At 44.1% G+C, this 15433-nt stretch overlaps 1 protein-coding gene across 3 annotated transcripts in view; it reads left to right on the forward strand.

Annotated features, from left to right (window-relative positions):
- Nucleotides 1–15433, forward strand: part of OLFM3 (olfactomedin 3) — a 59665-nt gene that overhangs the window by 24881 nt on the left and 19351 nt on the right. For all 3 annotated transcript variants that reach the window (XM_066624262.1, XM_066624263.1, XM_066624264.1), the window contains 2 exons: nucleotides 9088–9243; nucleotides 14417–14636. In XM_066624262.1, coding sequence (XP_066480359.1) covers nucleotides 9088–9243; nucleotides 14417–14636 — 376 coding nt within the window. The remainder of the gene's footprint in view (nucleotides 1–9087; nucleotides 9244–14416; nucleotides 14637–15433) is intronic.

A 15433-nucleotide genomic window follows, 5' to 3' on the forward strand; every position in this document is an offset into this window, starting at 1 on the left:
CAGTAAAATTGCTACCCTCTGCACCCCCTTAGCTATGCCACTGCCAGCAGACCGCATCTCTCCCGGTGCAAACTCTCACAAGCATTCTGTAAAGTATGTTGCAACAGCATGCCAATTAGCAGCACTGGTGGGAAGGCCTCCATTGTCCCATTGGCACCAGCACAGGGAGCAGTGCACACAGGACATAGTACATTCCACACTGGACAGTACAGAGGCAGGGGAAGGGCAGGGACGGAAAAAAATGGGGTGAGGGGTAGTTGTGATGGGGGGCGAGCGGAATGGGCCTGGGAGAGGGTGAGATTGCTGGCAGTGGTGCACACTGTATCCTATCCCCATTTCCAGGCCTGATCCACCAACATGGGATGGAATTGTGCCAGCTATTTAGCAGGCACAGGTCTGAGTTGCCCCACTGCAGCTCAGTTTTTTCTTGGGCAGGGGCATGAGTGTCCCCTTACCTCATAGTGAACTCCAGCATGCAAAATTCCCCTGCAGGATGCTGCACCTGCATCACTACATTGGTGTGGGGGAACCTGGATAGGATCGAACTGTCAGGCTATTCCTGGAGATTTGTTTTCCAACCTGGTGTAATGTTGGCAATTCCTGGAGGCTTTGTTTAAATGACTAGGATTGCTTTTGTTGTGGATAAAAATGGAAGTCCACAGTTAAAGGCAGCAAAAGATGTAAGGTTATAATGTCTCTTTATTATCCTGTGCACTGATAACACAAAGAGCAAGCCCAAATCCCAAAGAGGACCAGCCACTTAATTATTACAGTGACATAAACAAGTTTCCCTTTAAGCAAAGATAATAGAGTCAATCCTTGCTGCCTGCAGATTTGCTACCCACAGATTCCCTTATGTGTGGAGAGCTGGATTGCCACTTACCTTTCTCCATTCGTGGTCTGTTCTTGGCTATCCACGGTCTTCACAGCCATCCTGAAGCAATCTGCAGCATCCAAAAGCTATTTGCGGTGCCAGTTTGAAGGTCTCCGTTGCATTCAGAACATAGCAGAAACCTTCCAAATGGTGCAGAGACCTTTAAAATGGCTGGGAGAAGTTTCAGAATGCCAGCAGGTAGCTATCCACTGACATTCCGAAGCTTCCCACAGCCATGGTAAAGGTGTCTGCGCTATTTGCGCAATCCAGAATCTGCCAGCATGCCTTTCAGCAGTGTTTCTCAAACTGTGGGTCGGGACCCACTAGGTGGGTCTTGAGCCAATTTAAGGTGGGTCCCCATTCATTTCAATATTTTATTTTTAATATATTAGACTTGATGCTACCCTGGTAAATGACTGCATTTGGGGAAATATTACACATCTGTACTTTTAACAGGCTACTATGTATATGCTTTTAACACTCCTGGGTAAGTATTGGAAGGATTATAGCCTAGAAGTGTTAAAAATTTCCCTGCTTGATGATGTCACTTCTGGTCATGACATCACTTCCAGTGGGTCCTGACAGATCCTCATTCTAAAAAGTGGGTCCCAGTGCTAAAAGTGTGAGAACCACTGCCTTTCGGTATCCTGCAAAATAGGTATGCATAGGCACAGGCCTTTTGAACACTGTTCCTCAAAGTTTTACATCTTGCATTGGACCTCTGATATTGGAAGAGGCATTAGAAATAAAAGCAATCTGTCTTTCAAAATGCAAGAATGCATGAGTGGGGTGGGAGGGCAGGGAGGAAGAAAGCACTTACAGTATGTCATTTTTCAGACAGTAAGGACTATCTGTGCAGTCTCTCTCATTCCAGGTCAGTTTGTTAATGGCTAAAAGGACTGTACAATGCACACGCTTGCACTAAAATGCTCTCCAGGCTTTGTGCAATCTCACAGTACTAACACATTCCATAACCATGACTTATACATTTGTTGCTTCCTTGAGAGAAACCCTATGGAATGAAATTAAAATACCCCAAGAATAGTAAGGGCCTGAGAAATCCAGCATTTTGCTTCCAGCAGCAGCCTATTGGGTGCCTCAGGGAAGCTTCAATGCAGGAGGAGGGAGAAGATAGCCCTGCATGTTTTTGTTTCTGCAGCTTCCCAAGTAACTTGTTGTCAGTGATGCATTGCCTCTGACTAGGGAGATTTCATTTGTGGCTTGTAGCTATTGGTAGATCTATCCTTCCTGAATAGTTCAAGTGTTGGACAATCCAAACTGTGTTATAATTTTTTTTGTGTGCCTTTTCCCTCGTGCACCATTCCTGCATGCCTTGTTCAGAAGACCTGAAGTTGCAGTGGACCACCATACCCTGGGTGACCAGATACAATGGAAGACAGAGTGCCTATACCTTTAACCATTGCATAGAAGAGGTCATTTTGGCAGGTGCAAAATTTCAAACCCTTCCATGTTAAGCTGCACCTGTCAAAATCCCCTCTTCTGTTCTAATGGTTAGGGTATATGCATTGTGTCCTCTGTTGTATCTGGCCACCCTGACCATACCCACGGAGGTTTGGCACAGACATGAAAAAGAATGCATGCTCAAGTCTGCTTGTAAAATGATGTAAAATTGCAACCATTGCGTAACGTTACATGAATTGTGGAAAACTGTACGAATTGCGTAAGGTTACGTAAGTCACATAAAAGTGCTGGAAATGGTGGGCAGGAGATGCGAGTGCTTCAGAGAGATCTGATTCCAGGTCTCCTTCTGCTACTGCAGGGTATGTGGAATTTTTTTTGAAAGGAGTATGTAGATTTTTTTTCTTCTAGAGTGCATTTTGATCCGTGGTTGGTTGAAACCATGAGTACAAGTTCCCACAGATCCTGTGGGTCCACTATACTTTTTTAAAAAATTTAGGGCTGAGCTGAAACTAGCTACATATTTTTGTGATTTCTTTTTGGGGGGGAGAGGGGGAGCAGTGTCAAAAAAAAGTCTCCATTTCTCAAAGGTCTTTCTTGACAGTCCTTACGAAGACACTTAGGGCACAGTCCTAACCCACTCTCCAGCACCAAGGTAAGGGCAATGCAGCTCCAAAGTAAAGGAACAAACATTCCCTTACCTTGAGGCAGTTGCGAACCTACCATAAGGTCCGATGGGGAAAAGCCCCAGGTGTAAGGCGCTAGGGCCCCACCAAAGCCTCTCTGAAGCTCCCGACATGGGTGGAAACTTCCCAACTGCAGGATGCATCACATGCCCCAGTGGCACAGCTGTGTCCGTGCTGGAAAGTTGATTAGGATTTGGGCCTCATTTCGGCCTGGATCTCTCTTTCTCTCAGTCTCAGTTGACTTTGGTTGCTGTCAGGTATGCCAGCAGAGCTGATTGGTTACATTTTCACATTTATTCCTTGACCCCATATTGAGAAGGATCAATGGTGTGACTATTCCAGGCGAGAAAAGAAGGAGTAGCCTGGGGAAGCAGTTGGAGTGACAGCAGCAACACCAGAGGAAAAGAATAACTCTGAACAATATTCAAATATTGGATATTCCTGCAGCCAGAATTTCAGAAAAGATTTCTTTGCCACAGAAATAGAACACTGGCCTGAAAATCAATCCTGAATAATATTCTGCACAGACCGAGTAAGAACTATTTTAATTTAATCACACTGAGTACACAAGGAAAGTCCTTTTATGTTGCCATTTCCATAAATCCCAGTATTGAGACTTATTACAGATTCAGAGTAAATACAGCTCTGGCAAAACAAACAGCCCTGGTTTCGTCACACTTCGGAGGGGATTTTATTTGCTTGACTTCCACAGCTACTAAGATAATAAAAATAAATGTGGATTTGGTATTATTACGAGCACTTTCTCCCCAAGTGTTAAGAGTTGGATAAACAGCAAATATGCATTCGGATGAAATACATATTTTACAGTCTTTTGAAACTAGGAGTGGGGTGAAGAGCGATTAAACGGTCACAAATCCAAAGCCATTGTTTCTGCGCTGATGTAGGGATTTCTCCCCTCATCCCACCCCCTAGGGACAAATTGAGCTGCACACATAAGAAGTGTAACATCCAGCCTTGCTGGATCAGAAACCCTGGTCCAGGATACTGTATGTGACGGCAGCCAGCCAGATACTTCTGAATGCTCCAATGCAGGGCATGACAACAACAGCTCTTCGGGGGGGTGGGACCCCTTCTGGTCCCACCCTCCTGCAGCAGCTGGTATTTAGAGACACGCTGCCTTTAGGATGAACGTTCCAATTGGTTCTCTCACAACCCAGTCCTATCCATTAACCCCCAGTTGATGCATCAGCACCAGAATGGTGGCCACTGCATCCTAAGGTGAGGAGGAAGTACAAGAGACCTGCTCTGGAGAAAGGGGTAAATCTCCATGGTGTGTGTGGTTCTACACAGACATGTGAATGTTAAATAGTTGTTTCAAGTCTGCATGCTCCCATGCCACAGGATTGGGTCTGGAAAGGGCATTGATATTGACAACACTGCTGCTGCTAATCCAGCCCCCCTCCCAGGCCTAACATACCCATACCCTGCTCCCTTCCTGCCCCATTTTGTCCCTTCCCTGCCCCTGTTCTGTCCTCCCACCACTCCTCCTACCTCTCCTGCTGACTTATGTGCTCCAGCAAATGGCAGGAGAAGGCAAATGGCCGCCTTCCAATTCAGACGGGAAGGTACAGGCATTCCTGTCAGTTCTCCCAGCAGCATGCTGTGTAGCGTGAGATTTTGTATTTGAAGAAATATCACCGTCTTGCTCAACACCATGCTCTCCAAAAGCACTGACATTTAAATGAGCATAGTAGTGTAAGTGTAAAAAAAAAGTTCTTTTTTTTAAAAAAAAAGCAGCACTCAAATGTATCAAAAGCCAAGGCAGAAATAAAACTGTAGCTTCATATCACGTTCAGTGCCCATCATTTTGTTGCAGAATTACTGGGTTGTTCCTGTGTTTCATTGCCCCATCAGCAAAGGAGGGAGCATGGAAATTCATGCTATTATGAAGTCGTAACACTGCTAAGACTGCTTATCCTTTCCTGTACGAGCAAATGACAGACAATTCCCATTTTTAGCAGCAACTTTTGATTAGAAGCACATCTCCTTCTGCCCCATGGCATGTAAGATGTTTGATCTTCTCGTATCCTGGTGTTAAGGCCACATAATTGACAGCACTGGGGTAATGCTGATATTACACTGATGATCTTGGTGCAACGCTGACACTGGTTGATACCAAAATGTCAAATGAGTGAAATTCAAAGCGAACTTCAGGGTTCATCCCAAGAATGAAGATCTGAGAATTTTCAGTGGAAGCCAAATGAATTTCTGTAAGACAAGTACAATTTCTAGTGATTTCGGTACATCCGTAGCACATTCTTGCAAGCAGGAGGGTGGGCGCACATCAGTGCAGACCATAGGTTCCCAAGCTCAGTCCTTGGCATCTGAAGGTATAGGCTGCTCCTCCCATCCTCCCATTTCATCTGCTGCCTGTCCTTCCCCCCCCCCATTCCATTCCCTGCACTGGGATTTCCTGCTTTGGTGGCCCTCCCAGTGTCCACCAGCATGCTAATGCTTCCCTGCCAACACACTGGTTGCTAACGCTGTTCTGGCAGAATGCTTGTTCCGCCAGGGCTTTCTTTACAATTGGGTCATAAGATTTCCATTTGCATGTATTTCTGTCATCATCTTGCAGAAAAACAGAAAGACAGATTTACGCTACAGAATTAAACTAGTTTAACAGTCTTTTTTTAGCCCCAGGGAGTCCTGGGAGCTGTAGTTCTGATAAGTGGGTAGCTACATAACTCTAACGGAGCAGAATATCCAAAGCACAGCTCTCAAGATTCTTTAGTGAAAGGCATGATAATCAATCTGATATTTAAACCAGACCAGTACATTTGTACACTAAATGTACCCTTCAGGGCTTTCCATTTGGGAGCTGTTTTGGGTAAATGTCTTTCCATGTGCAAATGAAGTGGTAAAGTCAATATGGTCCTTCCCATATCTCAAGTAAACGTATGAAACACTCAACTGCAATGCCTGAGATTCAGAAGACTGCACAGAAAGTACTGTGTACATAGCCCAGGTTCCTCCCTTCTGGTTGCCACCAGCCAGCATCTCAAGCTTGGGGATTTCCAATGCAGTGTTTAGAGGGGTCAGGGCCTGATCCTATCTAACTTTCCAGCACTGATACAACTGGGCCAATGGGGCCTGCACTGCATCCTGTAGGAGGGGGAGGCAGTCATGGAAGCCTCCTCAAGGGAAACCTTGTAATTCCTTTTCATCAGGGCTGCGTTATGGCTGCATCAGTGCTGGAGTGTTGCATAGGATTGAGCCCTCAGTAAAGAAATATACAGGTCCAGCCTATTTATACACGGATTTTTTATACACGGATTTGACTCAACATGAATGGCCCCTGCAAATGAGAAGGAATGTGCTGATCCCTGGAGAAGGGGGAAAATGCATCCCTTTAAAATCAGTTTAAAAAACTGAACAGTCCTTTAACAACAGCCTCCTTAATGAGAGAGAGAGAGAGAGAGAGGACAGCTGGCTGACAATCCATCAATCCTCTCTCCAGCGGCCTCTCCCTTCCCCCTGAGCACATTTGCATTGGTGAAGGGAGGGGCTGAGTGAAGTGGTTGGAGGAGGACTGATTGATGGATTGTCTTCTTAATGACTCTTATCTTAGAGTCAAAAGGTCAGCAAGGCTGTTTTTAAATCACTGGAGCAAAGAAACTTTTTTTTTTTAAATTGATTTACTATAGTTCGCTTTTTGCCATCCATGTGAGTGCTTGGAATAGAACCCATGCAAATAATTAGTCTCAGCCTGTATTAAGGGAAATGGGTTTGCACCCAGGCACATTTTCCATGAACTTAGTGGTCATTCTGTTACAAGTTGAAAGAAAGCAAGACTCAGTATTAGGAGTGAAGGTTTACAGGCTCTTTATTCAAATTGCATGCAATTGGCCCTTGGAACTCTTGTTTCAAAGCATGGGCCCCTCCCTAATGGAAATTTAGACATTTATACAATTTTCCAGTCCTTTGTCTTCAAATCTAGACAATTCATTGGCTGAAATTTTACATCAGAGATGGGGCAAACACCTAATAGGTTACAGATAAGGTACAATAGGTGGGCAACAAGTGGGCAAAATAATTGATTGGCTATGATTTACATACAGGTGGGGTTTCACCTTAAAACCTAGAAAAGTACAAGAGTTTCTAAATTCCAGCAGGGTGCACTTACCCAGTGTTGAATCACATTCACATAAATCAACCCAATTATACAGATTGTTTTGACAAATTTTAGAATAACATCATTAAAAGGAAAGGAACTGTGTGATCTTAGCTGCATACTTTTCTTATGCGTTAATATAGACACTAGGCAGCAGCTGTGGGGCCTCTCTGCTATACCAAGGCTTTTGTCTTTTATTAAGTGTCTCTTAAGACTTTTCTAAAATGAAGCAACTTTGGTTTCTATGGCTTAATTTTATATAACTATTGTATGATTATGATGTCCCCTTATATGCAGGTTACAGGCTACCTTGTTTCACTATGTACTTCTGCTCTAAAAGTATAAAAGTGTAAAGTTACAGAGGTTTCCTAGTGGATGCATGCATAAATCAGTGAATGAGTGTCTTTGCTAAGACACGAGGCTCATCTCTCCTGGTACTTGCTATCTCAGCTATGTTCCAGAGTGTAAACATAGCCTTTGAGGCCTCAAGTCTAGCTTTAGCCGGCTTTTAATCAGACTCACAAAAGTGATTCTTTATTAAAGCCAAGCAGCCTTTACCATTGTGTGTTGCTATGCTTTATACTGGGCTATCCAGTGGCCTTTACATGTGGGTTACAGTCTGGGGTCAAAGGTTATTGTGCCTTAATTCCACCTATAATGTTGGAGCAAACATAATAATAATAATAATACAGGTATTTATATACCGCCTTTCTTGGTCTTTATTCAAGGCGGTTTACATAGGCAGGCAATTTTTTAAATCCCCATAGGGATTTTTACAATTTGAAAGAAGGTTTCTATCTTTCAAGAAACCACAACATTCAGATGTTTCTTTCTTGATCTGGTCGCACATTCTGGCCTCCATCCTCCCACGCTCAGAGCAGATGGAATAGCTCAGCTCAGCTTGTCAGCTGCTTCAAAGTCGCACGGTGCCAGTGGCCTCGAACTGGTGACCTTCGGATGTTATCTTTGTAAACCCTCTTTGCTGCTGCATGGGTTCACCCATGAGCTGCAGCCAATCCTGGCTCCTGTATCATACACATGTATAAAAGCATGTTTGTTGCATTCACATTTGACATAACAATTTGTAAGTGTACATTTAACGATATTTAAGATGTACATCAAAAACATGTAATGTGGGAAGCAGCCTTTATGGTCACTGCTGGCCTCCAGTGTAGTTTTGCACCAACTCAGCAACTGTATAATTCAGTGGTTCCCAACCAGTACCTAAAGGTAAAGGAACCCGTAAGTGGTCATGGGGCCCATTAAAGGGGGTGGCGACTCAGCAGTGATGGCACTTCTGGGTTTGTGCCACTGCCGCTATCAACTAAGTAAAAAAGGGTGTTTTGGACTTACCCGTGTTCGGCGGCATCTCCAGCTGCCACCACAGACACGTATGTCCCACCTCCCCTTTTTTGCTTAGTCAGCGGCAACTTCCGCTTAGTTCCGGGTGTGAACCTGGAAGTGCCATTGCTGCCATCCTGCCATCACTACCAAGTTGCCTTTTCACTTAAGGGGGAAAGTTGTTTCCCCATGCCCAGAGGGGGGCATCCCCCAGGTTGGGAAACACTGCTATAGTTCCCTTGACACAGCCTGCCAGCATCTAATATGTGTGTGTGAAAATATGCAGCTCTGCCTCAGAATTGGTGTTCCTCTTGAAGCATTTTGCTGACATATAATGATATGTTCTTCTAGAAGCATAGTTTGATGGAAGAAGGCACAGGTTCAAATTCTATATCGCCACAATCTCATTAATTTTAGAGAGGTTCTGCCTGTATCGCACCATCGTTGAATCCAGGCCATGATTTTGATTCTTAACGTCTCTAAGAGCTTGGTGCGTTGCCGAGATGTAAAAAATGGCTAACAATCCAGGGGCAGACACACGCCAGCATATCACTCCAAGTCTGATTTAACTGCATTACTGTATTGGAAGGAAAGCTTTCAGAATTGAGAGCGCAGTTGGTGTTCTTCTTCCACAGGTTCAGAATATGTCCCAGTCCATTGAAGTTTTAAACCTACGGACGCAGAGGGATTTCCAGTACGTTTTAAAAATGGAAACGCAAATGAAAGGGCTGAAGGCCAAGTTCCGGCAAATTGAAGATGACCGGAAGACCTTAATGACAAAGCATTTTCAAGTAGGTTTGATTCTTTTTTGTTGTTAATGATATCTTTGAATGACTGCCAGAAGAAAACCGCTTGAGCGAGACAATGCATGGCTGTCTAAGCTGTCAGCGTGAAGTGTTTGTCTGTACGCTGATTGTGAACCCTTGTTTCAACCAGGATCATCCCTCTTGCTGTGCAGTTTCATTGCGTGGGAAGTGACCATTAATTACTGTGACAATAGGAGAGAGTCATTGCCAAACAGACTCCCATTTTAGTGGTTTTCAGGCCAGAGTTCCCGCCAGGAGATTTATATGCAGCCGGGTTCTGTTGTGATAAATGAGACACCCAGGAGAATTAATAACAAAAAGAGAGAGAGAGAGAGAGATGTCCTTTTAAACTCTGATGACATTTTGTACTCTCCAAGATGGGAAAGTTTATATGGAAGAGTGGTTCATGTTGCTTTAATTAGTAGCAGTAAGATTTTTTTTTTTTAAGTTGGCACATCTAGCTTGTTTACCTATTGGTTAGGCATGAGCCAAAGGATGGAACTTGAAGAAATAGGTTTCAATAACATCTGGGGTCCTGAGCCAAGGACCTTGGCAGGTCAGCAAGCCCAGGCTCCGTCCCAGTAGCAGCAAGGGAACTTCTTCCCTCCTCTCTGCAGCATGTAGGTGCTACTTCTGTCCAAGGCTAGATGATAATGATACTGCAGCTACTAGCTCAGCAGGAGTCAGGTGACCATAAAGGGGAAGCAAAGGCCAAGCTGTCATCAGACTACCCCTTCTCTGTTTCTCTGATTCTTTGCTTAATTCAGGCACTTATTACTGGGTAACTTATTTGCTTACTAACTACTAGGCCTAGTAGTTGAGAGACCTGTCTACTAAACTCACCTGTCAGCCTTGCTTGATCTTGTTCCATTCACCAACCCCGACTGGTAACTTTAAAATATTTATTTTTCATATTTCTGGACCACCCTTCCTCTGGTGTAAATAATTCCTTCCTTCTTTTGTCTTTGCAACAACCCTGTGAGGCTGAGAGATGGTGACTGGTCCACAGTCATCCAGAAAGTTTCATGGCTGAGCAGGGATTTGAACCTGGATCTTCCAGGTCTAAATTCAACTCCTAAACCCCCACAGCATCCTGACTCTCCAGTGTCTAGCCAGTGTCTGTCTTATCTCCAGGATAAAATAGGAGAAATGCTGTCTTTGGAATTTCAGAGAAAAGTCCAGATAGTCCCCTGAGAGCAGTGGTGTGCAGATTTTGGTTCTCCCCACACAAGACAGACTTCCAGCTCTGCTATTGTTATCATCATTGATCCTAATAACAAAATTGTATTCTGCCATTCCTGCATTTTGTCTGATCACTACACTCTTCTTCAGTGGAGTGTAATGCCAGCACCTGGCAGTTCGATACAAGCTGTCAAAGGCAACAACATGTTCTAACACTCTAACCTTTTAAAGGCTTGATATTTGGATTGGTTGGACATACGGCTCTGAATTGATAGTTCGAATGGCATTTTAAAAGGACTGCAAGTCAATAATATTACTCAGTAATTTAAAAGGTCAGAATAATAGACTCTGCCAGTATCTTTCAGAACTATAACCTGCAAGGAAACAGATACTTTACTCCATTCATAAAAACAAAAGAATGGAGGAGTAGAGCATGTGCTTTACGTGCATAATTCCTAGGTTCAGTGTCCAGCATCTCCAGTTGAATGATCCTAAGTGATAGGCATGTGAAAGGTACCTTAAGACCCAATCCAAATCACTCGCTATGCAAGCGCAGCAGCTGCTGTGCCAACATAGGGTGTCGGAATTGTGTTGTAAGCATGTTTGTGGCACCCTGTGATAAGCAGCACTGGCAGGAAGGCTTGTGTCATCCCACCAGTACTGAATCCCTGAGCACTGCCCAACAGAGCAGGGTTGGGGGGAAAGATGGGATTGGGGCAGGGAGGGGGTTAATGGGTGGGGGGGCAGAGAAATGGGTCATGGAGGAGGGCGGTTGAGGCTTAGGAGGGAGATGGGATCAGCAGCACTGGTGTATGCCATATCCTATTTCCCCATCCCAGGCCTGAAAGCCTAACACAGGGCTTCTCTGACTTCCTCCATCAATTTTGCTGGTGCAGATCCAAGTAGCCCCATTTGAGCAGGCTGGGGCGCAACACGGGATCTTTTATTTCTGAAAAAAACTTTAAACACAACTTGAAGATCTCAAATGACTGTCTCCTTACTAATCTAACTGCTGGCAAATAAGGGCAGCTCCCCATTTTATGAAATACACATATTTGCTGCATTTATACCAGTGTTACAATAATACAGCAGTTCTCAAACACACTTGAGCCACAACTCACCTCGGCCTCCTGCACTGCCATTACAACCCAAAATGGGCATCCAGTCACAACTGGAAGTTACGTCCACAAAACTGGGCCAGGCATGATGCAGGAGCAACTTCCAGAGGTGGGTCACAACCCAGAAGTGCCTCCAGTTGCATCTGTCTGGCTCCAATTTGGAGCCAGAAAGAGGAAGCGGTGAACAGGTGGGCCCAACTCATGACCCTCCTAGCCTCAGGCCACAACCCACCAAGTGGGTTGCGACCCATAGTTTGAGAAATGATGCACCAATGTTTTCCACAACAATCAAGAATGAACAACATGCATGTAGGTACATTCATCTTTAAACACCCAATCAAAGTCCAAAGTGGACATGGACATGGACATGGATATTAAAGCTGTGTGTCTTTGGATCTGTTGCTCATACTATTCATTGAAAAACAAAAACAAAAAACAGCTGTGCATGTAGAAATCACTTTTGCCACATCAAGTACAGAAATGGTCTAAACTTGGTTCAGAAAATGTCATCTGACATAAAAGTCTCTAATTCTTTCATTTTGCCTGTACAAATGCCATGAAACCATTACAGAAAAGAATCCCATTGAGTCATGTAATTGTGATACTGTGCTAGGACATTAAGAACTCTGACAAAGGAAGAGGTTTTATGGCCCTATCGTAAAGATGCCTAGCACCACCAGAATAAGTGTTTTGGTGGTGCTGGGTGCTTTCTGGCTATCACAAAAGTTAGCAAACAGCCAACTTTGTGCACCAGTGGACTCTGGATGTTCTCTGGCTCCAGTCAGTACACAAAACGGGTGGGAGGGAGGGGGGAGTGGGTGAAATGTGGCAGCAATGGGGTAAGTGGATCAGGACCAATAAGGGGCAGAGAATGGTGGAGATTGGATCAGGACCATGAAGGGGATAGTTGTGGCAGCAGAAGCACATGCCAAAACCTAACCCCCCTTCCTAGTGTTGATCTACCTTCCTGGGTTCATGCAGACTTGCATGAACTGAAGCCGGTCTGAGTAGACCTGGCGGCCTGGCACAGGCTTACCCTGGGACCCTTATTCTCTTGCTCTGATGAGGCTTCCAAATGTTGAAACTCCCTCACAGGATGCAGTAGGCCCCACACTGGCACAGCTGCATCGCTGTGCGGGGATTGGGCTGTTAATGTCAGTTTGCAAAGGTTTATGTGGGTTTATAGGCCTTCAGTTCAACCCTTCCATACCACTATTATTCAAAGATTTTGAGGCATCCACAATAAATGGATTTCCTCCTGAGGCTAAAATTATATATGAGAACTGCAAAGGAAACTCTGGGAACTCTAATGCATTTATGGTAATAACATTTCCTCATGTAATTTAAAAATGCAGTTTCCAAGTACTTAAATTAGCTGTGTGTAAAATATGCATTTTGACGTTGTCTATGGATTCCCCCCTCCCAGTTAATTTTTCCCAGATGAAATTCTTTTAAAAATCATTAAGGTAAAATAGTTAATATAATTAATTTAAACATGCCTCTATTAAACCACTGTCCCCACAATTACCATTATTAGAAAATATGGCCTGGTGCTTAACAGGCCCTCAAAGGATAAACCTCTTCATTAACAATAAATCAAATTTCACCAGATCAGCTCTTTTCTCTCCACATCATGAGAACACTCTGCGGCCATCATGGGTGATGCTTCGTTATTACATGTACTTTTAACGTCAGTTGGTACAGGGTGGAGCTGTAATCTTTACTGGGTGGAGCTGCGAGAATATTGACTGGTGTGAGATTATTCCATTCTGCCACACACAGGGCCGGCCTTAGTAGCTGCGGGGCTCAAAGCAAAACATTTCTATAGGCCTCCCCCTCTCCCATGCCAGGATGTAGCAGCAGCAGTGAGACACTGGGCAGCAGTGTTACCACCAACTGCTTCTGGGGAGTGGCAATATCAAGCCAATCAGACCCAGGGGCAGGCAGGAGGAAGGGCCACCCAGCAGCAATGCTCCTCTTGCTGCACTCTCCCCGCGATGCCTTGGCATGGAATATTTCAGCTATAGAATGAAGATTCAGCTGCGGGCTGTTTCTGTCATCTTTGCCAGTAGTCCTATTCTCACCTTCCACTCATTGGTTAGTAAAAGCACAGAGAGAGAAAGGGAATATGTGAACTGCTCTCTGTGCATAGCAACTGTATGAGTGATCAGGATTCCTGACTGAATAGACAGACTCTACACAAACATGGTTATGTGTGCATACAGCTTGTTCTCATCTGCTGGTGAGTGTACAAAGCTGAAACAGGGTTAGTGAATGCATTCATGCTCCAGTTCCATGCTCCAGTTCAGTCCAGAATCATGGACGGGTGGAAGGGTAAGAGCACTGGTGGTGCTGATCACCTCTTGAAGCATGAGGAGGTGTTCTTGGTCAATCACATGATGTCTAAAAGGTGGATAGATCAGCTCTTCTGTAAGGAAAAGTTAAATAAATTAGCTTTCTAAAAAATGGAAAACACCACCAATCATGGTAAGATAATGTATGTACTATATGTTTAGATCGATGTTGAGTTCTTATGTAATCCATTTCTGAACAACCCAGCTTTAAAAATATCCATTAATTTTTCTTTCCGTTCTGGGAAAGGTTGAATTTAAAATAAAATTCAGTTTGCTTTTTTAAAAAATAAAAATTGAGTATTTTATATGTTTTATCCAAAGACTCAAGCCATTAATCGTGAGCTCCGAAACCTCTTGCGGTGCACTAATCATAGCTTTGAAACATAGATCAATACAACTTTCAGGAGTAAATTTGATAACAAGTCTAAGAGCCTCTTATTAAAAAATGCAGGGGATGTAACATTTTTACCCATCCCTAATGCATACTTGACTGCTTTTTCACAGGAATTGAAAGAAAAGATGGATGAGCTCCTGCCACTGATACCGGTTCTGGAACAGTACAAAACCGATGCCAAGGTAATCACCCAGTTCAAGGAGGAAATTAGAAATCTGTCTTCAGTCCTCACTGGGATCCAGGAGGAAATTGGTGCCTATGATTATGAGGAGCTACATCAGCGAGTGCTCACTTTGGAAACAAGGCTTCGAGACTGCATGAAAAAACTTAGTAAGTTCATAATTTCATGCCGTATTTAGTTCTTCCTACATGCATCTGATGGGGTTTCTTTCAGACAAGTCCAGATTTCCCAACTGTGGTTGACAAATTTAAAAAGCCTCAAATGCGTTACCATCCCGATGGTCCTCTTTATGTCCATGGACTGTGACCTGAAGGACTGGGCTGCGGTGTGCATGGAAGATTCAAACCCAAGTCAGATGTTATCCCAGGGGCATGATCGCCACATAAAAGGGGGGGAGCAATTTATCTGAGGCCCCCAAGGACTCCATGTTATCTCCATAATGTCATGTAGTAATAAATAATAATAATATACAGGTATTTCTATACCGCCTTTCTTGGTCTTCAGATTTCTCCTTAGACTTTATTCAAGGCGGTTTACATAGGCAGGCAATTTAAATCCCCGTAGGGATTTTTACAATTTGAAAGAAGGTTTCTATCTTTCAAGAGCTACAACAATTCAGATGTTTCCTTCTGATCTGGCCTCCATCCTCCCATGCTCAGAGCAGATGGAATAGCTCGGCTCAGCTTGTCAGCTGCTTCAAGGTTGCACGGTGCCGGTGGCCTCGAACTGGCGACCTTTGGATATTATCTTCAGGCAAAGGGAGGCTCAGCCCTCTAGACCAGACCTCCTGCCCCTTCTGTGTATTCTCTCAAATCACATTATAGTGAAACACTGTTCCACTCTCATAAATGCCTCCACATCCCAGTTAGGATCAAGCTGTGATTCTCACATACCAGTGTTAGTGGACAGATTGAGATCAGTTAGAGTTCTGTGTGATCAATCTTCC

The sequence above is a fragment of the Tiliqua scincoides genome, chromosome 4 (assembly GCF_035046505.1).
Source record: "Tiliqua scincoides isolate rTilSci1 chromosome 4, rTilSci1.hap2, whole genome shotgun sequence".
Lineage (NCBI taxonomy): Eukaryota > Metazoa > Chordata > Lepidosauria > Squamata > Scincidae > Tiliqua > Tiliqua scincoides.